The sequence below is a fragment of the Aphidius gifuensis genome, linkage group LG6 (genome assembly GCF_014905175.1).
Source record: "Aphidius gifuensis isolate YNYX2018 linkage group LG6, ASM1490517v1, whole genome shotgun sequence".
In the NCBI taxonomy this organism is placed as follows: domain Eukaryota; kingdom Metazoa; phylum Arthropoda; class Insecta; order Hymenoptera; family Braconidae; genus Aphidius; species Aphidius gifuensis.
Window position 1 is genome coordinate 15,893,300 of NC_057793.1, and position 26,765 is coordinate 15,920,064.

At 28.1% G+C, this 26,765-nt stretch overlaps 2 protein-coding genes across 3 annotated transcripts in view; both read right to left on the reverse strand.

The window, feature by feature from the left end:
• Positions 1-2,839: 2,839 nt before the first annotated feature.
• LOC122859892 lies at positions 2,840-4,818 on the reverse strand. Its single transcript, XM_044163574.1, has 6 exons — positions 4,631-4,818; positions 4,353-4,584; positions 3,887-4,169; positions 3,297-3,511; positions 3,104-3,266; positions 2,840-3,009 (listed from the first exon to the last, which is right to left on the reverse strand). The coding sequence occupies exons 1-6, from the start codon at positions 4,816-4,818 to the stop codon at positions 2,858-2,860; spliced, it is 1,233 nt and encodes a 410-aa protein (XP_044019509.1). The 3' UTR covers positions 2,840-2,857.
• A 9,558-nt stretch (positions 4,819-14,376) lies between these two features.
• The window catches only part of LOC122859582 (ubiquitin-like protein 3), a 78,541-nt gene continuing 66,152 nt past the window's right edge, over positions 14,377-26,765 (reverse strand). For both annotated transcript variants that reach the window (XM_044163255.1, XM_044163254.1), the window contains one exon: positions 14,377-15,680. In XM_044163255.1, the coding sequence (XP_044019190.1) occupies positions 15,616-15,680 (65 nt within the window). In that variant the 3' untranslated portion in view covers positions 14,377-15,615. The remainder of the gene's footprint in view (positions 15,681-26,765) is intronic.

Below are 26,765 nucleotides of genomic sequence, written 5' to 3' on the forward strand. Positions count from 1 at the left end.
ATTTAATAAATAAATTATATAAAATGACTAGTGTCAAGTTAGGGTGGTCAAAAATTAGTAAATTACATTTTTCTCTACTATAATGTGATTCTGAATGTGGGATGGATAAACAATGTTCATGAATAATTTTTTTAATTTCTGGTGATAAGCACAAGACGTGGTTATCATGTTTTCCCCTATTATCTTCTAATGACTCATTATTTTTTAATTTATTTTGAATTGATTTAAATCTCGAGTGACTTATTTGAAAAAAAGTACATAAAAATTTTTGACAGACAGGTATTGTATTAAAAGTTGTACGAAAAAAATAATTCCATGTCACGATCTTGTTTGGAGTTTGTGCTTGCTGATTTGGTGCCTTTCTCAACATTAAACTACTCAAAAAAATGATTTGAGACTTATATTCACCAAGTTTCCAAAACGAATTGAAACATTTTTCTTGTTCAGATATTTCAATTTTTTTATAACACTTTTCCGTACAACAAGACTCGACAGGTACGAGGTATTTAGCTTGAATGATTTTCTTTGATACATTGACATACTGCTTCCCCTACAATAAATTAGTATTAAAAAGATTTTTTAATCTTGACATATAAATAACGTAAGTTATAGTCAAACATTTATAAATTTACAACAAAAAATTAACTGATGATTTGTTAATCAAAAATCACTATTGAACTAGTCATTACCTCGTTTTTATCTTTTTTTTTTTTATTTCTATCCCAACTTTGCTCATTTCTGATTCTTTTTCTACTTGACGTTGTATCACACATAATTAAAAAATAATCACTTTAGTATTATTATGTTTTAATTAATTTGATATTGAATAAAACAGTAGTTTTAATTTTACTTAAAAAAAATTACTAAAACACGACTGTTCTTTTTGAAGACTAAAAAATTGTGATAATATATTGTAAATGTAAACAAAATCAAAGAAAACAAGTAAGCATCGAGTATCTTTTGTTTTTTTCTCGAGTTTATTTCATCAAATATTATTCTTATTATTTTATAAAAAAAAATATTCTCGAATTTTTATTTTCTTTTATATTTTGTCTTTTTCAGATTCATGTATGTATACCTGAATGGTTACGTTGTATGTATTTAAAATTTTTATTTTTTCAATTTTTTGAAAAATTTATTTGTTTATAATTAATAAACTTATTTTCTTAAATAATATATTGAAAAAACTATGATAAATAATAATTATTATTACGCGCGCAACAAAACAGTGACTTACCATCACTTGTATATTGGAAACTTCTATATGCGCGTATTCAACGGGACCGCGCTCTATTGTTGTTAACTTGATAACTTTTTTAATTGTTAATTTAAATTTATGAAATTTTAGAAATGAATTTTAAACATATAAATAAACATTTTTTACGCTGGAAGTTATTAAAATTCAAAAATTTTTTCGCTAAACGGTAGAGTCAAAGTTGGGAAGTCTTAATTTTCTATTGACACAAATCAAATAAATAATATAAATAAATAATATCATTATTTATAAAATTTTTCTTTCTTACAATATTCTATGTCAATAAATATATGTGTAGGTAAAATTTCAAGGTTTTCTATAGATAAACAAAAAAGATATATTCATATTATTATTAAAAAAAAAATAAAATTGGAGATGGATTAGTTTTTTTAATTTATTTTTTACAATTAAAATAATTAAAAAAAAAAAAAAACTATAAAAGTAAAATAATTTTTTTTTAACGTCCTCTACATGCCTATATTTTTTTTTTTTTTTTTTGACGACTTTGAAAATTAAGAATTGTCCGATCCGTTGGACAATACTTTTACTGTTTTTCAAGCGTGCAGGTCGTTATTGCATCCGGACCCTCAATTGTTACATAAAAAAAAAAAAAAAAAAAACAACATATGGTAAAATATAATAGTTATAAAAAATATATAATGTTATTTAAAGTTAATATTTTTTTTGTTTTTAATTAAACTGTCATGCATTTTATTTCATGATAGCATTTTACATCTCTTTTTTTTAAATTACATTTTTCATTAATAATTAAAGGCTATCAAATTTTTTTTAATATACTTCATATATATTTAAAAAATAAGAAATGAACAGTATAATTCTAATGGAATAGAGAACACTACCACCATCACCATTATCATCATTAGTATCATCAGTTTTTTAATTTTTTATTGGTGATTTTGATGTTATTTTATGTACATTTGAACAATGTTTATATAATGAATTCATTGTTGGTATTAATTTTTTACAAATACCACATGTTACTGCTTTTTAGATGTGTTTAGTGTACCAATACTACTACCAGATGGTTTACCTAAATTACATTCTTTTCTAATAATATCAAAATCAAGTTTTGGTTTTTTTGGACATATTTCGGAGTCATCACTTTTTGTTGATGATTTTTTTGGTGACGGTGTTGCTACTGATAATGGTGATGTTGCTAATGTTGCTGATGATGCAATTGTTCTTTCAATAATGTGCACCAGCTTTGGTTTTTTCATTGAATTTTCATCATTAAATACTTTTTTACATATTGAACATGGAAATGATGCTGTTATTAGTGGTATTTTAACTGATGTAAATTTTATATTTGCTGGATTTGTTTTATGTAATTTTTTATGCTTTGTTAATGATTTAATTGATGAATAATATTTACCACAAATATCACACATAGCATCTGGTGGCTCTCTTACAACATCACTTATTGATAAATCTTCTTTATGCCATTTAATATGTTCATCATTAAATACATTTGTACATAAATTACATTGCAATTCATTAATAAATGAATATATTAAGTACCAATATTTATTTTTAATGAGATCTGGATTGTCTTAAAAACAAAGCACTCGTTATTACAAACGTTCAAAATATCTGTGCACGAGGAGGGCCAAATGCTTCCAAGGCCAGAGCAGTTGTACATGTTGTGCAAGCAAACCAATGACGACATGGCAAAGAAACAACATTTAGTATTGAATGATTGCAGCGTGGGCACAAAGAAAGTGCAATATTTCCAACTGAATAAAAATATTTTACGTGTTGAACAAATTAATTTATGCATAACTAAAAAATTGATTTTAAATAATAAAATGCTCAATAAGGCCAACTTACGAATATAAATTTGAAGATTTTCTTCTCTATTAATATCTCTTCGGAATATTGGAATGGGTAATTGATCATCCAGCTCAGGGATGATAACGACTTGATCATCAATATTTTGTGGTTGAATAGCTTGAAAAAAAATATATGTTTTTATCATTATTAGTGTATGTGCAATTGATTTTTAAAGAAAATAAAATATTTAAAAATTTTTAATATCTCTATTATGCACAGCAAGAGTTAAAAACAAGTTAACTTGGTCAGGATCATTGAATAATATATCGTTTCCAAATGATGCTGACACATGATTGGTGCATGAGAAAAAACGTGCCATGTTAAGGGATCCATTTCCACATAATTCCCACATTCGCTGAATTACTTGAACACGATTAATATATTCTTGACGAACAGTACGTCTTACTTAAATCCCTCGATTTAATGATGATATTTCGACTCGAATCATTGCTTGAAGACTTTTTAATTTTGCTAAAAAAAAAAAAGTTTTCTTTTCAAATAAAATAACTAATAAATAAAAAAAAAAAAAATGAATAATTATGTAATATTGATTTTTAAAAAATCGAGATATGTTTATTTTTTTTTTTACACCTCAATAATTAATATTTTAATAAATAAATAAAGTTGTTATTAAATAATTAGTATTATGGATATTGAAAAATTTAAAATTTATTATTATTAACAACATAAAAGTTAATCAAATACCAAGTTTTAGCGTTGAAATCCGGAAAATTTTTTTTCCATCAAGGTAATAAATAAACAAATAAATGAAATAATTACCAGTAAATGCCCATAAACCAGGATGAATACCAAAGCGAATGCTTAAAACTCGATGATAAGCTTCGATGAAATTACTTGTACGATATATTTGATTATGAACCAAAAATCTGTCTACTCGATTTAACCAATAATTACGATAGTAATCGAAAAAATCATTTCCAAAAAAAGCAAGTGTATCTGGTGCAGTATTACGAATTATCCAATTGAATGATTGTTCAATATCATTTGCTGGAAAAGATCCAACCCAAGTAATTTTCTGTAAAAGGCTAGATGTATGTTTGATCTACTTAAATTCCTCATCCAACGTTTACCTTTAGCTTTTAAACGTTTTATAATTGCCTGTATGAATAGAAAAAATAATTAAGTATTAGCTCCAGTTATTAATTTTTAAATAAATTGAAATATAAAACTATTTCAGAGGCAAAACAAAAATTCTTCAATAAAAAAATTATGTTTAAAATTTAGCCAGTAATTGTATGTCACCAAAAATTGTGACTGATCTTGTTTCATCCACAACAATTGTATGCACATGTATCTCACCATTGTTATATACTCGGTATCTTTGCCACTGTTCCATATTTATTAACTCATCATAATGCAATAGTGAATTTGGATTTTGTGAATGGTTTTGTCGATGCCATCGACTCATTTGCCTTTCAATTGATGCAAAACGCAAGATTATAGCAGCTTCAAGGTTCCTAAATTAAAACGAACGAATAATAATAATAATAAATAATAATTTACAGTAAAGCAACATGATCCCATATGATCCTTAATGAATCTTCTATTGTCACAGTCTCCAACCATAAATCATCTTTAAACTTTTCACACTGCTGGTACTCAACATTTTCAGGTTCAACTCCATGGTTATGATTTTTTTTAAAATCTATTCTACCATTAATTAAATTTCCTCTGGCTTTACAAGCCAACATTGTGTTATTACATACATATGTGCTGTGAAAAAATAGTTAATTATAAACATATTATAGACATCAATGAATAGACAAGGTGAGTAATAATAAACACTAAATAATAAGATAAATAATATACTTACTCTATGCCATTATAAGTTGATTTTTTTTATAATTGTAACCATCTTGATAAAGCGTTTTTATTAATGATTTGACACTACAAAATTTATCATTCTATAATAAAAAAAATTTAATGACCAATCAGCCAATGATGAGTGCCAGAAAATTATCAAATTTAATTGATCCAGATGCAAATCAGAATTGTTCATTTTGGGATTTTTACTGTAAATAATTTTTATAATTTTTTTAAAATTATTTGCTTCATGTACATTTTTTAATAATAATATTTTTTGCATTATTTTTCCAGATCATGGAATAAAAGTAATTAGCTCATCATCCAAAGACTTGAATAAATTATTAACAAATAATCCAGTAGCAATTACAAATATTACAATGTCTCCAACTGTTTCCTCATTGTTTGCTAAAAATATGGGCAACATCAGAAAACTTCAAATGAATTTGTTGAATGGAAAAATAAGAAATTCACGATTTTTAACTGTTGCACCATCTTTAATCAATTCTGCTGTAATATTATGATATTTCAAAAAGAATATCAACGAAATATTCTAACAGCTTTAAATCCAATCATACATGACGATGGTGATGAGGTAGTTGTGATAAATCATCAAATGAATCAACAAGAACTGTTAGCTGAACACAATTTTTATGAAATGGTACAATTAAATGTAGAAGAACAAGCAGAAGCACGTGCACAAGCACGTGATCCTGGTAATGAAGCTGCAGAGCCACTTTTGATCAATGTTGATCATCTCTTTTTAAATAATAGAGAAAATCAAAATGGTGAAGAACAAGAAGATGAAGAAGAAGAAGAAGAAGGAAGGATTGAAGGTAATCCATGGGACTTTAAATGTATTTCTTGTCACGATCGAAATGTCAACATGCTTTGCAGACATGTTTTGTGTCTGCATGTGCCAAGAATGTTCAATAAACTTAAGAGATCGTGTTCGCTCACATATACTACCAAATTTACAATGTCCATCTTGTAACACTCGGGCAACCAACTTTGTAAAAGTTTATTTACCAACTGGTAATGTTGATGGTAATGGATGGGATTGGCAATGTCAAATATGCCGAGAAAACTCAATTTCTCATTTGAATGAAAATTGTCATCATTTACAAATATGTGAAACATGTGTTCAACAAGAACAACAAGTAAATGGTCAAAATCCACGTTGTCCATTCTGTCGTACACCAGGGGAAATGACCAGAGTTCGATTTATGCAAAACAACCAAGTCTAATGTATTTTCTTTTTTTAATTCAACGACTTCAACAAATATCTTAAAATAAGTCTGTAAATTCATATGTTTTTGTTTTCCTCAATTAAAAATTGAGCACAATTTGGTTTACAACTAATTACTCAGTTTAGTTATTCATAAACAAAAAAAAAGCTTTGTATTTTTATTTTAATCAATTGTTTAAATTCATTGATTAAATTTGCTATTTTTTTATTGAATTAAATAATATTAGAAATATAAATTTCTATAAGAAGATTAATTGAAATGAAAATTACTGATTTTAGTGTGTAACATGACATTTCTGCCAGTTATCTTCTCAGACCGCTTGTTACCGCCATTTTACCTGTAAATTATCCATGAGAAATAAACAAAGCTAAAAACCAATAAATCCAACATAATAATAATAATAATTTGTATCCAAAAACGTAATAATTAAAATCAGGGGTTTTCAAATCACCTTAAAACCCGAAAAAGGCATAACATACTCTCGCGCTCAAAACACATTCATACCTGGACAAAATACAATCAAACAAATGAATAAAACAACCAAAACAAGCAATATAGAGGAAAGCCGCAGGGTCGCTCAGTGTGTGGGTTTTGGTAGAAGGGCCGGATAAAGCTGTTACAATTATTTTACCTGAAAATAATAATTAATAAAGACGCCAAAATAATAACAAAAGAAACACAATTAATTCATTTACTTTATATTTATTTATCAAACAAACTCAATTATCAACGTAACTCATTTAGCCAACGTAACTCAAATACAAAATAAACTAATCCATATTTATCTCAAAAATCCTATTCTAAAGTGGACCACGTCCAACAAAATATTAATTATTAATTAATAAACAAACTAATTCTAATTATCAAAAGTATCGAAAAGTATCATAATCAACTCGAGGATCCGCCTTGAGTTGACCACCAAAATCAAAGCTGAACAAAAGGTAACACATGGTGGTTGATCCACCATGTTCAACATACAAAAATAACCTCAAACTCACCGTCGCCAGACGACTGGTTAAAACAGAGGTCCAGTCAGTCTGACGTCTCAAAGACAAGAGAGCGAGTTTTCACTCACTAATTATTTTACTCAATTTTACAAATCAAAAAGAGGGGGGGGGATTTGCCCTATTCTAATGTGACTTGATGTTGATGATGTCGCTAGTTGAAGAGTCGAACCGTTGTCTATGTGGCTTAGCCTTTAAGGCAACGAGAATCGTTACAAGTGTCAGTGAGAAGATTGACAAACGAGCTTTCTCATGTTCGATAACACATACCAACAATGAATAAGTTATCTCTAATAATTTATAACATGACTCAGTAAGTTAATTTAATAACAAAATCATTTTAATTTCCATTTGAGAATTTGTTGAAGCAGGAAAACTAAAAAACTTTAACGACTATGTTCTTTTTTTTTTATTGTTTAATTTTTTATTATTAAAAGTTTTTAAATAGACTTAATAATTATCTATTCTTAAAAAAAAAATTCTAAAAGTAACTTGAAATGAAAAAATAGATATTTTCTTCTGTTGCATATTAAGCAAAAAACAAAAAAAAAAAAAAAAAAGAAGCAAAACATTTTCATTTTTTCTTTATCAATTATTAATTGTTTTTTTGATTTTTCATAATTAGTGATGTATAAAAATCATTATTTAATTTGATAAAACATGTCTCCAAATTTTCAACTTGTCATTAAAGAGACATTAATTATTATTTAAATAATAATAAAAGAATAAACTAAAACAATAAAATACTAAAATAATTGTTCATCATACTATTAAAAATAAAACATGTCATTTCAACTTGTCATTAAAGAGACATTAATTATTATTTAAATAATGATAAAAAAATAAACTAAAACAGTAATAATAAATGAATCAATATCTTACTGTTTTTTTATACTATAGTTATAAATTTTCTTAATAATGAATTATCATCATAAGTGCTTCAATAATAACAGTATCACCATCAGTTAAATGAAATTGTTGGCCAATCAGGTTCATCTCTAACATAATTATCTGGATATGCACCACCACAACCACCACCATATGGTCCACTACCATTTCTACCACTACCACGACGATCATGCCATGGTCCAGAACCACCTCTACCACTAAAACCTCTTGGTACATAGCCACTAAATTCTGGTGGTTCAGTTGGATATGGTTCATATTCAGCAGTTGGTCTTGGACGAAATTCAGCTGGTGAATTTTCTTCTGAAAATGGACGTGGTTTAAAACCAAAACCAGGTGTAACATCAGCAAAATCAACTCTTAATCAACGCTCAGCACCACCAAGTGGAAAACCACGCATTTCTTTAACAGCAGCTTGTGCAGCATTAATTGAATCATATAATATATAACCATTACTATCACCTTTGATATAATCAATTTTTTTAATTTCACCGAAACGATCAAATTCACGTTCAAGTTGTAGTACAGATGCCCAAGGACCTAAACCACTAACCCATATTCTTGTTGTTGGTGTTGCTTTACCATAACCAATTTTACATTGAAATTTACCAATATATTGTCCTGATAATTCAACTTTACATCTATGTGCCATATCAAGGATTTGAAATATAACAAATGCATATGCATTACCAATACCTTGGTGACCACCACATGGGTCGTTTACTTTAAAATCGTCACTATAGAGTAGCAAAGGTAACACTTTTTCTCCACAAAATTTTTCTTCAATACTTTTCCATACTGAACTTGGATATACAGACATTATTTTTTTTTCTTCTTTACACTTTTTTATATATTTCATGATCGCCATAAAAATTTGTGGACGTGACAAATAAATTTTTAAAACTTTTGCCATTGACAGTTTTTGAATTTTGATTTCCGACTCAGCAGTAGTCACAGATTTGCTGCACGGGTCATTCAATGAAGACCTAAATGTCAGAGTGATAGTGGCAAATGGAATATAAAAATGCTCTTCAGATGATATTCTTGAAAAAAATTAATGATCTAGACCCAAATTTTTATTGCATGATTCAACAATTTGTGACACACTGGAAACGACATTATATGCTTTATTAGCCGAATCAATATATTTTAATGTAAGCACATAAATTGATGGCAGAATTAAACGAAGCTTCTCGAATTATTTCGCCAATTTTCTCACCATTAAATATATATGAAGATGATTGGTTTGACGATTGTTTTATTCATTTTGTCGGGCTCGATTGACTTGAATAATTTTCGAAATTAGAATGTATTCCACTATGGTGTTTACGCTTTACATAACCTGAGAAAACATTTTATCATTTTCAATCTCACCTACAATTAATTCTGGTAAAACGTTTAAATTCATGTCACTTAATACTGTTAAATGTTTAATTTTTAGGTGACTTAAAAACCTATCAATCGAGGATAACTTTTAGAACAAAGTTTACAAGAGTAGGCACCAATTGGCGGATGGATTTTGAATAACCGGATTTGTGAAAACTAAAACTTTTGTCGTTCAAATAATCGAACAATTATACATATATTGCATCAAAATTTTATGTTACATCAGAATATTTGTATTTATCACCACCGGAATTGGGTGATTGTCAGTTGAAAAATATTATGAGACAATTTCGCTATAATTCTGAGAGATAACTAAATATTTCTACGACTCTGACAGTTATCATAATTTTTGTTATTCGCAGTTCCCATGCCCAATTTTTTTTTAAAACATATCTGCATTTCAGTATATACTATAGTTAAATATTGAAATTTTTTAGAGCATATTCATGTAACAAATAATAATTACATTGAAAGTTTTACTTAAAATATACATTTTTATATACAACTAGTTAACTCTGACTAACAATGAGCTGTAAAAAGATGTCTGACATCATGTCTGAAATTCTGATTATTAAAGACAAATTCTATATTCCAGAAAAAGTTGCTCGTATGTTGTTAAAGTTTCAGATATCTGTCAGTGGCATTCCCTGACTTATGTTTTCTAAAAAAAAATTTTTAGAAAATAATGATATTATTTATTTATATTATTTATTTGATTTGTGTCAATAGAAAATTGAATCTTCTTATCTTTGACTCAACCGTTTAGCGAAGAAATTTGAAAATTTTAATAACTTCCAGCGTAAAAAATGTTTATTTATATATGTAGAATATATTTCTAAAATTTCAAAAATTTAAATTAATAATTAAAAAAGTTATTGAGTTAATAACAATGGAGCGCGGTCGCATTAATTATTACGCGCGCAACAAAACAGCGACTTGCCATCACCCATATTAGAACCTTCGATATGCGTGTCAAACGTGAGCGCGCTCTATTGTTGTTAACTCAATAACTTTTTTAATTATTAATTTAAATTTTTAAAATTTTAGAAATATATTCTACATATATAAATAAACATTTTTTACGCTGGAAGTTATTAAAATTTTCAAATTTCTTCGCTAAACGGTTGAGTCAAAGATAAGAAGATTCAATTTTCTATTGACACAAATCAAATAAATAATATAAATAAATAATATCATTATTTTCTAAAAATTTTTTTTTTTTATTATTCTTTGTTAATAAATATATATATATGTAAAATTTCAAGAGTTTTTATTGATAAACAAAAGAGATATACTCGTATTATTATTGAAAAATGAAAAAAATCAGAGATGGAATAATTTTCTTAATTAATTTTTTTCAATTAAAATAATTAAAAAAAAAAAAAACCATAAAAGCAATATATTTTTCTTTTAACTTTTCCTACATGCCTATATTTTTTAATTTTTTTTTTGACGACTTTGAAAATTAAGAATTGTCCAAGCCATTGGACAATACTTCTACCGTTTTTCGAGCGTGCAGGTCGTTATTGCATCCGGACCCTCAATTATGACTGTTTAGATATCAGAATTAACCTATATTTTTCCCTACCCGAGTAAAAAATTAGTTCAGGATATGATCAAAACTTGATCAGACAACTTGATCAAGAATTGATCAAAACGTAACGCAAAAATGGATCAAGACTTGATCAAGGTACCTGGTCAAGACTTGATCAAGCTACCTGTTCAAGAATTGATCAAAACGTAACGCAAAAATGGATCAAGGCTTGATCAAGATTTTTGATCAAAAAGTGATCAAGAAACATTATCAAAAAATTATTGAAAAAAATTATTTAACAAATCACTTTTTTTTCTTTTTTTTTTTTTTTGAATCAGCTAATTACTTATTAAGTAATTTTTTTTTTCAGTGTATGTACACTAGAATTTTTACGTGATATTTTTAACGGAATTTCCGGGGTGGCGGCATAAAAACGGAATAGATAAACAACAACGCATTTTTTCTGTGTAAACACTAGAAGATTTCCGGGGTACACTTAAATAATTCCGAGGTTCATTTAATTAAATGATAAAATTTGAATTGTAGCGTAATGAGGGGGCTGACTGGTATGGAGATGATAGAGTGGCACGAGAATAATAGAGTGGTGGGGAGTTTGGCAGTCAGCTTGGAGTTTATATTAGAAAACGAAAACTATTGAGAAAAGAAAGATAAAAAACTCCCCACCACTCTATTATTTTGGCGCCGCTCTGTAATCCCCATACCGCTCAGCCCCCACATTACTCTACAATTCAATTTAATTTTTAAAAATTTTTTTAACCACTTTAACAATTATTTTTTTGGTAGCCATTTGTTTTTTATATTTAAAATACATTGAAAAAAATTCGTGTTTTTTTTAATTTTCAAAAATTAATATCTCGGTCGGGTGACAATTAATTAAGCGGCCATTTTAAAATTAAATGAATATAATAAAATTAAAAGTATTTGATAAAAAATTATGTGTGAAAGAGTTGTTTAAATTATCAATTTTTTACCTGGTTTACCTGTGGACGGGAGACAATTAAAACGGTAGCCAATAGGTGCAACGTGTTCTGCGGTCCAATTCACAAGGCAAAATAAATTTTACACTTTAGGGCCTTTTTTTCCGATGGCGGCGCTTGGAAAACTTCTTGTCAAACCTCTATGTTAAATGTAATTCATGACTAGAGAGCTCATTTTTTCTGTGTTACGTTGGAGTTCACATCGATCATATACACCATATACGACCATTTATAAACAACAAAGGTGTGCGTAAACTGTCATTGTACTTGGTTTATCATGTGTTTGCTATTGTTGGAGCCCACTTGAATAATGTAGAAGAACAAGAAGAAGAAGATAAACATAGAATATTACGTATTTATAATATGAGAAGAAATAATATGATTAGTAAAGTATCCAATCCATTTGATACGTTAGATGACAGAACTTTATTTAAATTATTTTAGGGAACTTACATATTTCAAAATAATGCAATGAAACAAATTATAAATTGTCTTTCTACAAAAGAAAAAAAATTAATAAATATATTCATAATGATAGGTTACCAAAACAAGTTTTTTTTTCGAAGTTCATATTAATATTGCTTTCTCTTATACTCTTTTATTATTTCTTCCAAATTTTATTTTCGAGCTTGAGTCAGTATGGCTCTAATCGCTCCAATTATTCACAATAGACATACATAAGTCATAACTCATAATCATATACATATGATCGATGTGAACTCCAACGTAACACAGAAAAAATGAGCTCTCTAGTCATGAATTACATTCAGCATAGAGGTTTGACAAGAAGTTTTTCAAGCGCCGCCATCGGAAAAAAAGCCCTAAAGTGTAAAATTTATTTTCCCCTCTGAATTGGAATGCTGGGTCTCAAGGACTACCATTGAACGTATATTTGTTCCTTATGGTTCTGTTCAGTTTTTCGCCATCTACCCACCGTCTATAACTATCACAGCCAATCAATCCCAAAGCATCAGAAGCTAATGGCTTCATCTTGTATATCATCTTGTAAGGTGACTTAAACTAGGTAATATATTTTCTTTCATCAATTATTGTTGTAATCCTAATTTATAATCATCTTTCTTTTAATTGTCTTTTGAGTCAATTTAAATTATGCCACAGCCACAAAATCAATAAATTTATTCTCAATATATCTTAACATGGTGCTGCTGATTTCTCTGATGTTATACAACACCACTATTAAGATAAATAACATTTTTATTTGATTAATAATAATTGTTTTTAATTTGCAAACTAATCTCATTTTTAATTTTCTATTTTTTGGATCAACATTTACATACTTAACAGTTATAGATAAATTTTCAAAAACCACCAGTCTATTATATGTATATCAAAGTAGTGATTCCCAAGTAATTTGAAAATAATAAAACGGCCTTGTGTATGCACAGTTAGAATGTACCATAAATGCTAAAGATCTCTTATACCGTGTACGCAAAAAAATATGATTTTTTTTAAGTCTAAACTTTGTTCTTTGGCTTTCTAATAATCGAAAAAAAAACTCTATCGAAAAACATGAAAAATATTGTTATAAATTTTTAAATAATCAACAATTCAAAATGGCAACATAATATCTGATGAACAATAATTTAAATTTTCATCGAAAACATTTTTAATTATTTTTAAAAAATTGTAGAAAGTGATATAGTTTGTGTGGACAATGCTATTGAGTTTGCGAAAATATGTGAGTACATATATGTATATATTACTCATACAACACGTTGTTGCCAAGTCATGTTAACTAGTTGTTCGCAAAATATGAGCTTAAAATAAAGCCTCTATTCCGATTCTACGTTGAGTTATTCATTGTCTAATTTTTCGAAATTGTTGAGAAATTAATTGAAAACGCTATAACTTCAAGGATAATGAAGATAAAAACATTTTATTAGGCTCAATTAAAAGTTCTTGAAAAGCTCTGTTATGGGAAATGTGGTTATTTTTTCGGCCTTGGATAGGTTTTGAGAAAAACAAATAAATATTTGATTTTTTTTTTCTATTTTAAAGTTTTTTTTTTTTTCTCAAAAACTATTGAAGATAGCGGAAAAAGCCCACAAAGTTTTTCAAGACGCAAAATATTCGCTATTGGAGTTTTTTCACTTTTAAACTGTTATTGTAGAATGATAAGGTCTCAAAGCCATATTAATTTTTATATCAAAAATTTCCTTATTTTTCTTTTATATATATATATATATATATAAATCTCTAGTTTTTGGTAAATGTGTTAATATTTTTCTTGAAATGGTTAACCAGGTAATGGAAAACTAAATTTGGCTCTCTATAAAACCCTATGCTTGACCTCTAAAAAAGTAGTCAACTTTAACAATTAATTAAAAAATATCTAGTTACAACAAAATTAAGAAAAAATTCAAGATTGTGTATTGTTATTTCAAGAAGTTACTACAAAAATTTCATCAATAGTTCATCATTTTCTACAAGCACTGGTAACGCTTTAAGTAATTTATTTTTCTTGAGCAGCTAACGGATAAAACATAAAGACTAGGTTTAAGACAATATAAAGTAGTTGACAAGATGTATTTCTCATTTTTTATTGAATTATAATATCATAAAAGTTAGCTTATGTTAATGCTCATTCGATTTTCTGTCGTAGCCACTTTTCCGTTCTTTTTTATGTGATTATTTAATTTAAAATTGTATTTCCTGCTTTTAATTTAATGTAATACTATTTTTTTCGTTTTAGTGTTAGATTGTTATATATTCATTTATATTTATAATTTAAATATTCTGCATAATTATCATAATTATCTACTAATTGCATATCACAACATAAATTTTTCATATATCATACTCATTTGCATGAACATTGCTAATTTACACTATTTTCTCGTTCTGTCGTCATATATGATGTATTTCTTCCGCTTCGTTACATAAAATTTATTTCGTTTCAGAAACTTTCATTCCTCCACTTTTGCATCAGTTTTACCATAATTATGATAGCAGTGTAATAGGTAAATCATGATTCAGACTATAAGCACTGCAGTAAATATCTTACATCACATACCCACCATCAAATTGATAATTTTTTTCTGTTACAAAAAATAGGCTTTGATAATTGGCGCATTTTAAGTGTACATATGTTGTCTTTACTTGATTGTTTATTTTATTACGAATTATTTTAAAAATTCACAAATATGAAGAAGTCATTGCACAAAACAAGTTTTATTATTATAAAAAAACTTCAATCAACTGTTTAAATTTTTTTAACGTTTTTTAAAATTTGTAAAACAAACAAAAATAGACGAGTATTTTGGCTTTTTCGTAATATTATTACATAATATTGGATTCATATTTTGAATTTAGTTTTTTTTAAGTTATGTTGAACATTAAATTTATTATAGTCGTAAGTAAGAATTTCTTGATCAGTTTAAAACAGAATTTTTCAAAAGCCTATGGTGATTCTGATTACAAATCAATTTCGAGTGTTTTAAGACATGGAAAGAAAAAAAATTGACGAAAAACATCAAATTTATCGAATCCACTTGCTACACTGCTAATAAGCTTTCAAAAACTAACAATTATTCATCAGCTCTGAATTTTTTAGAAGCCCTGTTCCAGCTTGAATATTTTAGTCTGCTTAAAGTATGCAGCATGACGCTGAACAACAACTGCTGCTTCCACCTTTACTTTTTTGTCTTTGATCTGAAACAAGTATTGTTGAGATTAGAAAAAGAGTTTTAAATATAAATGAGATGTTCTCTTCCACAAATGCTTCCCGAAACAATTGATTTCAAATTGACATTCTGAATTATAATCATGCAACTACGTCTGGTTACTTTGTTGTGATCCAATCTCTATGTTTCTTTGCGGAAGGGCTATTCGGTCGTATTTTGGGTGGACAAACGATTTCCCAGTGAAACCTTTTGCATCATAATTTCTATGATTTAATGAAAAAGAGGAATCTTTCAAGATTTCAACGATTCCACAAATTGGTAAGATTTCTCGAAAAATTTTTAATCTTTTTAGAAATCATAAAAACTATCTGCTTTTTGTATTAAGGCTGATTAAAGAGCCCGTATATCAATAACGTTATTTTCTATTCCCGTGTCCCAGAATTTTTTGTGGTGCTACTGATGAAAAAACCAAGTTCTTTATCCGAGTGGAAATTAAAATCAAGTTTTGATCAAAACTTAATTGACAAATTAAAAAAAAAATTTTTACTAATTATTATTTCTTTTCTTTGTTGTACAATTATTTGTGTTGTCATCTTGATAAAAACTTGATCAGGCTTCCTGAGTTACGGCAATATTGATCGAGTATTATGATAAAGACTTAAAGCGAGGGGCTATTCACGGCCAGATTTAGTGACAGCATGACACTACACCTGCTACACCTTATAATAACTACAATAACTACACCTTGACTACACCATTTACTACAATTTACTGCACTTTTAAAGTTTTTATTATCATTATTACGGAGGCTAGGAGCCGAAAGGCTCAGCCGCAGTATTGGATTTATCCCCCCAAAAAAAAAAACGTTTATAACTTTTGAACTAATTGTCGTAAAGACTTTGGATTTGGCTTAAAAGAAGCGGCTTTGGAAATTCGATCGCCCCTAATGAAAAAAAACATTATCTATTCGGCCATTCAAATTTCGGCTGCTTCAAAAACTATTGTTCGGAGCAGAAAAAGTCCATGATGCGGGCGATAGAGTTTTCAAAAACGCATTTTTTAAGCCTAACACGAAGTCTCTAGCTTGATTTTTTTACTAGTTATTGTTGGCGCTATCTTGTGATTGTTTTCGGACCGCCGTATTTGGAGTTATTATCCACATGAAGACTTTGTATTCGGCTCAAAAGAAGCTTCTCTGAAAGATCTAGTCGATCTTTTCGAAAAATTTTTGCTCTATGATGCATACATTTTGAGAAAAAAAAAAAAATGTCTTTTTTTTATTTTTTAATTTCAAGGTTTTTTTTTTTTTTGGTTCGAAAACTATTGCTTATGGCGGAAAAAGTCCATAATGCGGGCTCTAGAGTTTTTGTAGACGCATTTTTTGAGCCTAAAACGAAGTCTCTACCTTGATTTTTTTTACGAGTTATTGCTGGCGCCGTTTTTTGCAACAATTAAAAATTTTTGTATAAACGTCTGTCTTTTTTTCACATGGTTGCTAATCCATTTCAAAGAAATAGAATATGATAGAGAATTTTCGAAGGTCATAGCAACCCTCGTAACTTATACTCTCAGATTCATAGTTTAGATGGTATTAAATTTGGAAAAAAAACAAACATTTTCTGAAAATCGATATTTTATTTTTTTTTTTTTTAAATATTATTCACAGGAGAAAAGTTTATAATGGTTTTTGAAGAATTTATAGAGGCGCTTCTTTTAAGCTACGAACGAACTCTCTAAGTTCAGTGGTTCCCTAGCCTTCGTAAAAAATTTCTCAGCCGGAGAAAGTCGCTCGGTAAAATCGTTCTAAGATCTCGTCTGGTAAAATCATAAGAAACTTAAAATTTTTTATTCAACAATTTTCTTTGCATTTATTTTAGAAACGATATATATTAATATTTATAAATTGAATAGTGCAATTAGTCTTTCTAAGTTCAGTGGTTCCCTAGCCTTCGTAAAAAATTTCTCAGCCGGAGAAAGTCGCTCGGTAAAATCGTTCTAAGATCTCGTCTGGTAAAATCATAAGAAACTTAAAATTTTTTATTCAACAATTTTCTTTGCATTTATTTTAGAAACGATATATATTAATATTTATAAATTGAATAGTGCAATTAGTCTTCAAAACAAAAAAAAAATTGATTTTTCTGTTAAATTATTTATTTATAAATTTCAATTGTTTATTTAATAATTTAACAAAAAAAAAAATTTTTTTTTTTTTTTACATGAAACTTTTTCTTTATTTCTGAATTTTCTAGCAAAATTGTTTGAATAGGCTCAGCCGCAGTATTGGATTTATCCCCCAAAAAAAAAAAAAACGTGTATAACTTTTAAACTAATTGTCGTAAAGACTTCGGATTTGGCTTAAAAGACGCGGATTTAGAAATTTTATCACCCCTTATAAAAAAAAACATTACCTATTTGGCCATTTTTTTTTCCAAAAAATAAAAAAAAAAAAAATTGTGTTTTTTTTTTTTTTTTTTTTTACGAAAAATACTATTTGTACGGGAAAAATTTATTCGAAAAAGTTATAGAATTTTGAAAAACGATTATTTTAAGCCTAATATGAAACCTCTGCGACTACTCCATTTTGAGTTATGGCTTGTGCCGTTTTCATTTTTTAGGCAAACAATAACTCGTGATGAAATGGTGTTAGAGACCTCATATTAGGCTTACAACATGCGTACTCGAAAAATCTATCGCCTCTCCGAGAAAATTTTGATCTATGAATCACAATCTTCATAAAAAATTTAAAAAAATCGATTTTTTTTTTTTCTAAATTTAGTTTTTTTTAAAAAAAAAAAAAAAAGTGACTGAACACATAATGCTCTTTCTCATAAAGGGCGATGGAGTTTCAAAAGATGCGTTGTTTGAGCCTAATACGAAGTCTCTACTACAATTTTATCAAAAGTTATTGCTTTCCTAGTTTTTGAGTAATTTCTGAAAAACGCTCTAACTTTCGACAAAATTGTCCTAGATACTTTGTATAAGACTTAAAAAGCATGTGTGGTAAAATCCTACAACTTTTACTCAAAACTTTTTTCGAAAAAAATTATAGTTTTTATAAAATTGTAAAAAATAGAAATTTTGAAATATTTTTGTAATTTTTTTTTCAAAAATAGAAAAAAATTGACCATTGAAATCAGAATAAACCCTTTGAGAGGCGATAGAGTTTTGAAAACCACGTTTTTTGAGTCTAATTTGAAGTCATTACGTTGATTCTAACAAAAGTTATAGCTTGCCTTAACTCGAACGAAAAAAAAAAATTGATTTTGAGAAAAATAAAAAAAAATGTACTATTATTGTATTGTTACTTTCAAAAATCATTTAACAGATAAAATTTAACACGGCCCTAGCCGGAGTATTGGAAATTTTTAATTTTCAACGGTAACGCGGGCCACACACGCACCTCAACAAACGTTACCAGATCTTTTTATTATTATTATTATTATTATTATTATTGAAATATTAATTAATATTATTAATACTATTATTCTTGAATAAGAATAATAATTATCATTATTATATGATGGGATTATTTATGAGGGGTTATAATGATAGAATTAAATTTATTGGAATGTATTTATTTTCTTATTCTATATACATTTAATAAACCTTTAATAATACCAAATAATATTTTATATAGATATCATTTTATATATTTATATAAATATATGTCAAATATATACTATATAGTGTTCATCAAGAAAATGTATGTATATATTTTTTTTTCTTTTGATTGTATATTTTAATACTTTTCATTAAAAATATTTGTACTTCTTTTTTTTAATGTCATTTAAAAAATATTGTTTTATTTTTTGAACTGTGATCTCATTTTTCTTTTTATTTTTCTTTTATTTTTCCTTTATTATTGCGAATGACTTCATAATACTACGAAATACTCTACCATACTACATAAAACTACGAATAACTATACGTGAAATAACTACAAAAGTTGTAGTCAAAAAATTACAAGTACTACATAACTAGATCTTTACTACACCATGACTACATTTAGAGTGACACCATGACTACACCAATGAATAGTCCCTCGACTTAAAGTCAAATCAGGCTAGTCTGAACAGATTTCCAGTCGAGTAGTAGTATGTGTGTGCGCGGATATACAATAGCAAGCGAAGTTTACATCGTACACTAAATCATACTTGTGTTCATGTCTGTGTGCTGTGTTTCCCGCGAAATTTTTATATCTTCAAATCATTTATTTATTTAACGCACCACACCAAAAAATAAGAAATTATTCCAGTCATTTTCAGCACTACAAACTGACAGAAATTCAACGTTTCTTGGTGCCTCTTGAAAAAGTCATCAACAAAAATATAAGGTAACGCCTATAGCCTGTGTGTTAAAGTTGTCAACTTTGACAGTTAATATTTCAGAAAAACGACACAATGAAAATAAGACGATCAATTTGATATATAAGTCTGTCATCCAAGGTAGAAATTGAGCATCCGTTCAACGTCGATTCGGAGTCGGAATTCGAGCTCAGAACTCGATCCGACGTCCGTAAGTATGTCGGTCCGACGTCGAAATGTTACGCTAAAGGAGCTCAAGTGGACGTCGGAAATCAAGCTTGAATCGAGGTCGAAACACGCTCGATTCGACGTCGATCCAGAGAGAGCCCTGACATAATTCTGTGGGTAAAATGAAGAGACAAGGGGTTCTCATTGAGCGAAATTTCACAGTTTAAAAGAAGTAATAATATGTCTCGCACCACGTATCCAAAAATACCACGATAATTTCACAAGGACTGTGAGGCCTTATGTTTGATACAGGGCTATCAAAGGATGTGGAGGATAGTTTGTAAATTAAAATAATAGAAATAACACTTTAAATAAATCTAAACACTGTGGCTTAAATTCTAATACACTGTAAAAAAAAAAAAATTAGTTTCAGTATGTTACTATAGTACCGAGGGACGTTTTCGGAAATATGGTTTAACATATTACTCTGTTAAAAATATTTAGGTAGATTTTACCAAAAAGATATGGAAGCTATTTTCCGGAAGCATGTTGGAAAAATTACAAAACGACGTTGTAAATGTCTTATTGTAATTTTCCAAACTGGAATTAGAAAATTACAATACCATATTGTAAAAGCAAACGTAGTAACTTTACAAAGAAAAATTGGAAGTTTACAAAATCGTGTTGTAACATTGAATGTTGTAAATTTCAAAAGCAAAATTGGAAATTTACAATAACATATTGTAAAAGCAAACGCAATTAATTTGTTTGATACAAACGATTTTTTTTTTTCTAATCAAACTAATGATATGTATGAAATTAATTCTGATACATAAAGAACTTTGGAATTGACGGAAATATCAAATTTTTTTTTCGAATAATAACTTGTTACTATTTAATTAATTGATTGATCAACTAATTGATTATTGTATTTAATTATTATTTGCGCAATAAAGGCCCGAGGGCTTGGAGATCCATGAAACGCGACGTTGTTCGCGTTAAATTTAGGAAAATTTCAAAATGATTTGAAGAAAGAAAAAAAAATACCTTCATGTAAAGAATCAAAAATGACATATTTTCTTTCAAACAAATTATATTCAATTACAATTGTGAAGTATTTGCTTATATGATCACGATTGTTCACATTATCTAAACTTCACCGGATGTAACCCGATATTTTATATTCATTTTATTATTAATTTATTCAGCATTTTGTCAAATTGTAAAATACCATAATCTTTTTCTTTTTCTTTTAATAAAAATACAATATTCTACATCCGTTGAAGCGAAGCTAAAATAAGTCAGCAATAATTAATTGCTGAGTATCATGAGAAGTGTTTGTAATGATTGGTCAAGAGGTGTTCCTACCATAAAACATTCTTGTTACCAGTCTTATAAAAACCTATGTATTTTCAGAAACAATTGCTCTCGTAAATAAATAATTATCAAGGTAACATCTACCTTGTTTTCGGCATATTTTTAAATCATGTAATCTACAAATAAACCGTTTAATGTCTAAAATATAATTTACTTTGATTTGTGTGAATTAATATTTACGCCATTTTTATCACCAAGTGATTATCATCAAGATATTTTACATCTACAAGGTCGACCATCCAGATTGACAACGCCTTAAAAACCTTTTTGATTTTCACGTTTAACATCATTAAAAATAAAACTACGCACATTTACCTCTAATCCTGTTACCCGGTTGGGAATAACAAAATAGAGGACTTTAAAAAGATTGTTTACCGATTAGTTTATTTGTTGTTTTTAAATAATTTAATAGTTATTTTCTTTTAAGTTCAATTAAATTATTTTATAAAAACTAAAATAAACCTGTCTCGTAACATAATTATTTATTGAATTGAAAAATAAAGTTTAATATTTTTTTTTTCAAAAAAACATTATTTTTCCAGTTCTAACTCGTCGAAACTTTGTTAATAATTAATGAATCGACTTGAAACTTGGCATATAGGTTTGTTATAGTCTCACAATAATAAAAATAACATCTAAAATATTATTTACTTGTATTGTTTTTTTTCAATTATTTTATTGAGCAATGCCGGTCAGAATAGTATATTTCGTTACAAGTGCCCACTCAGAGAGTGTGCTCTCAACGAATTTGGAGGGGCAAGCACGAGCCTTGGCGAGCGGGCTCTCTGTTTGGGCACATGTAACGAACTATATTTTTTCGAACTTTAAAATAAAAAAGTGTCGAGAAAATTTTAGAAATGAAAAACGTGTCAGTAGCAACATTGTTCATCTATATATCAAGAATTTTTTCTCAAATTTTCAAATTTTTTTAGCAATAATTAACCAAGTTATTAATTAATTAACAAATCGTGAGCTGCCGCTGCCACCATTTATATGTTTTCATGCGCAAGAAATTAGTATTCACAGTAATTTGAGAGCGCGCATACGTTGGCTACGGACCTACGTTCGTAGTGTGAGCTTTAAGTTTTACTATAGTAAAATAGTAAAAACTACTCTGCTGAGGTAAAACCGGTTTTTATCATGGTTTTAGTAGACTTTACTTATTCAATAGATAGTCTTCACTATACCAATGATACGAACAACCATAGACTTGTTACTTTTTACTATGTTGTGTGTTTAAATTAACCATGACCGTGAGGGTACATTTGGAAAAATGGACCGTACTATGGAAACCTTTAAAATGTTCTATGTAATTCGTAGTTTTTACTAGATACAAAATGGTAAAAGTTATTAGGTCTGTAGTTAGTTTCACTATGTTAGCATGATGAAGAAGGGAATAAAAGGGAATAAATATATATAGACATTTTCGATTCTTCTACTGTTTTATACCTGAATGGCTATTTCGATAAACCATCGGAGTTCAAATCCAGAAACCTGGGTTCGAATCCCGAGTTCGGTCAAAAAATAGCCAAGTTGAAAAACATGCATAAACATAATAGTAATTATTATAAATAATTTGAAGTTATTTTTGAAATAAACAAATCATTCCGTTTTTTTTTTTTTATCGAAAATACAGATAGAATATAATGAAATGTACTATTGAACATTGTAAATCTCACCATGCACACTGAGAGAAATCCGCACCAAATATTACTGTAGTGGTATCGTAAAAATCATAGCTGACGTCATTAAAGCGACTAATTCCCACTTATTATAATGATTATTATTATATTTCATCTAAATTTTTTACTGTTATGTAGTCTACCGGAATTTTTGGAAGTCTCGAGTTAATGGTATACTTTATGCCAGAAATTACTGTAGTGTACAGCAGGTTTTCCCGCCAGATGACACGAATGTTTATTGGAAATCAAGTGTGTTCCTAACCTCTTCTAAAAAAGTTTATTGTTTTTATTTTATTCATGAATTTAAATAAAAATACGGTGAAACACATGAAAATTATAAAATGGTTTATTTTTTTAAAATTAATCAACACATTACATTTTTATTCTGATGTTTAAATAATAAGGTTTTATTTAATTTTTTGTGACGTTTTTTTGTTTTGTTTTGACTAAAATTACTGTAGTGTAGTAGGAAATTCTAGTCGATCCTGGTGGCCTCCCCACGCAACTTCTCAATTTCCAGTAGACTACAGTAAAATTTGTTTGATACTCTACAGCATTATTTACTGCGGATTTCTCTCCGTGCAACATAGTAGATTTAACGTACGCTAGACTTGACTATGCAACATAGTACTTCTTAACAAGATACATCGTATCTTTTCCAATTGAAACATTGTAAACTATACTAGGATAAAAAAAATTTACTATGCGCATAGTACATGTTATTATTTTTTCGAAAACGTCCCCGAGTACCAGAAAAAATAGTGAAAATAATTGTTTTTTTTTACAGTGTAACACTTTATTATTTCACTAAAAATATAATTAATTGTATTGTTTATTGTCTATTGAGTTGACTCTAAAAAGTGTTGCCATGGACAGACATTACTATTTTATACTGTAAGTATAAAGAAATCCCGTTGTACGCGAATCAATATTAATTAGAGATGTAACGTAAACGAGTGTTGAAGGGCAACTGATTTCTCAGTTTATTGAAAATTGTCAAGTCCAAAAACATGGGTGTGTACTTAGTTAAAAATTAGTTTTAATTGGTCAAGAGAGGGTAAAAAACTATGTGTAGGTGGAGGTATTTTTTGACGTAAAATTGGACCTTGCGTGGTCCAAAAAGTGGCATAAAAGTACCATGTATAAACAAAAAAAATATAGATTTTACGACCGGAAAGTCCAAAGTACGTTTTCATGAATTTTTTTTATGTTAAATAGTTATAAATTTACTTTTTTATTGTCGATTTTACAATCATTCTCTGTATCAAAAATGCGTTAGTGCAGTTGTTTGACAGATGTGAGATTTTCTCTAATTCTTGACGAATAATGTTTTAAAAAATATGTTGTAATATTACCAAAGAGAAACTTGAGTTTATAGTTTTATTCGTTACGTGATTTTTGCTTGAAAAGTCTATGCATTTGTTGACCATGTGTAGAAATATTCGAGATAGTCAAAAAAAAACTATCAAAAAGAGTACATGAATTAAAGTATTGTAATTTAAAGTATTTTTAATAAAATAAAAAAAAACAAATTGTTAGTCACATGTTGTTTTAAATTTTGTCGTTTCACGAAGTAGCCATAAAAAACAGAGTAATAGTAAAAAATCATAAATTTGTTGTATTTTATTTAAAAAATAAAAGAATTGAAATCTGGTCAGTCTGGGACCGACAGACAGCTGTAATTCGACCCGGAATATAATATTATTGATGGTAGGTATAATTTATTATTAATACTGTTAGATAATATTATAAAATATTATTACTATAATATTGTTACGAATATGAAGTTAATCACTCCCTCTTCCCATACGATAGACAGAGACAGACAATAAAATGAGATAATAACAGATGATGACCATAGCAACAGATATAAGCATTAGAATTATTAGTCTTAAGATGAACGTGAGATAATATGGATCTAATATAAAAACAATAACATTAATTTTTACTTTTTATGCCCATTCGTAACATTGGTGTCAAAAGTGAAAATAATGAAAATAATTATAAACGGAACTATAATTATTTTGTGTTGATAAATTTTCTTAATTTAAAAATAAAAAAAAAAAAAGATCATTGAATCACTAAAAATAATGAAGAACAAAAAGTGTCAGCATAAAAAAAAAAAAAAAAAATATGTCAAAATCAGATTTAGAAGCTCTAGGAAAAAGTTCGACGAAGAAATATTAGTGTTTAGAGAATCTTAAGGAGAAAATTAGTAGAGTGTAGCGATTCTTGCTGCCTTATAGGCTGATGAAGACCAACCAAACGCAAATCCAAGTTTTAACTATGATAAAATAACGGATCGAAAAAGTACATTTTGCTGTTTAAAAAATGAAACTTAAAAAAGACTTGTGACCGAAATTTGGGTTTTTTTTTTTCAAATTTCTATGTTAAAAGAGTTAATTTGACAGAAAAGAATAGTACCATATTTTTAAGTAGATACATAGAGAGCCTAGACAAGTTTGAATTTTGACAAAGTGATGGATCAAAATGGTACATTTTGATATTTGGCAGATCAAACTTAAAAAATACTTGTAAATCAAGTTTTCTATAACTGTGAGATGAACACTGGTTTATTCAATTATAAAAATCAAAAGCAACTCAATTCATAATCAACATTTCAATTGTTGGATTAACACAGTTTTTTGTTAATTACTAAATTAAACGTGCATGACAATTACATTCTCCAATCGGTACTTGGTTTTACCGATTGAAGTATAAGTTTTTAGTCGTATGACGAAAAATCTATAGATGGAGCGCACGGCAGCCCGACATTAGAGTGGGTATAAGCAGAGTGAAGCCATAAATGATTTTTACCTCGGAAGTGACGGAAATCTCTTATACCCACTCCATACGGCGAGCACAAAATGTCGGACTAATAAGACCTTGGTAGCTTTACTCTGCTTATACCCACTCTACCCGACATATATCAAAATTGAGTATCATGTCCCCCAAGCGTGAGATAATGAAGATCTCATATAAAAAAAATAACATTATCTTCATCTTTTATGCCCATTCGTAACAATATATTATTATTACTATATATTATTATATATTATTATATATCTGTCTAGTGGCTACTTTGGTGACGATTTTAGGAGTCAAGTGGCTACTTTGGTGACTCTTGGCTAGATTGGTGACCGTCACCAATCTAACATCGTACGATTTGTCTACTTTGGTGACTGTCACGAAAAGAGCCACTTTATCAGAAATAGTGAGAAACCTTAATAATTGTGTAGTTAATGAACTACAAACATTCAAGATGACTTTTATAGTTTATTTAACCGATAACGATTATAATTAAAGAAGTTAGAAATATTAAAAATGAATATAAAGACAAAATAATGGTAAAAAAGCTAAAAGATTTAGTAATTTCAATTAAAAGATTTTAAATCACATTGGAACAATATAACGTCATTTAAATCGATCGGAAACATTATCAAGAAGTATTGTATATCGGAAAATACTATGTAGACATCATATCTATGAATTATTCACTGTTAACAAGGTAAGTCACGAAACTGTACACTTCGTGACCAATTGTACTAATTGGTGACAGTTACGAAACTAGCCAGTATA

Bases quoted from the DNA above. Each gene is read 5' to 3' on its own strand.
- LOC122859892 (XM_044163574.1), bottom strand. From the start codon at position 4,818: ATGTTGGCTTGTAAAGCCAGAGGAAATTTAATTAATGGTAGAATAGAT. The intron at 3,267-3,296 runs TAAATATTTTAT...TAAAAATCAATT, and splicing joins ATAGAGATATTAAAAATTTT to GCACATACACTAATAATGAT. The intron at 3,010-3,103 runs GTAAGTTGGCCT...ATTTTTATTCAG, and splicing joins AAATCTTCAAATTTATATTC to TTGGAAATATTGCACTTTCT.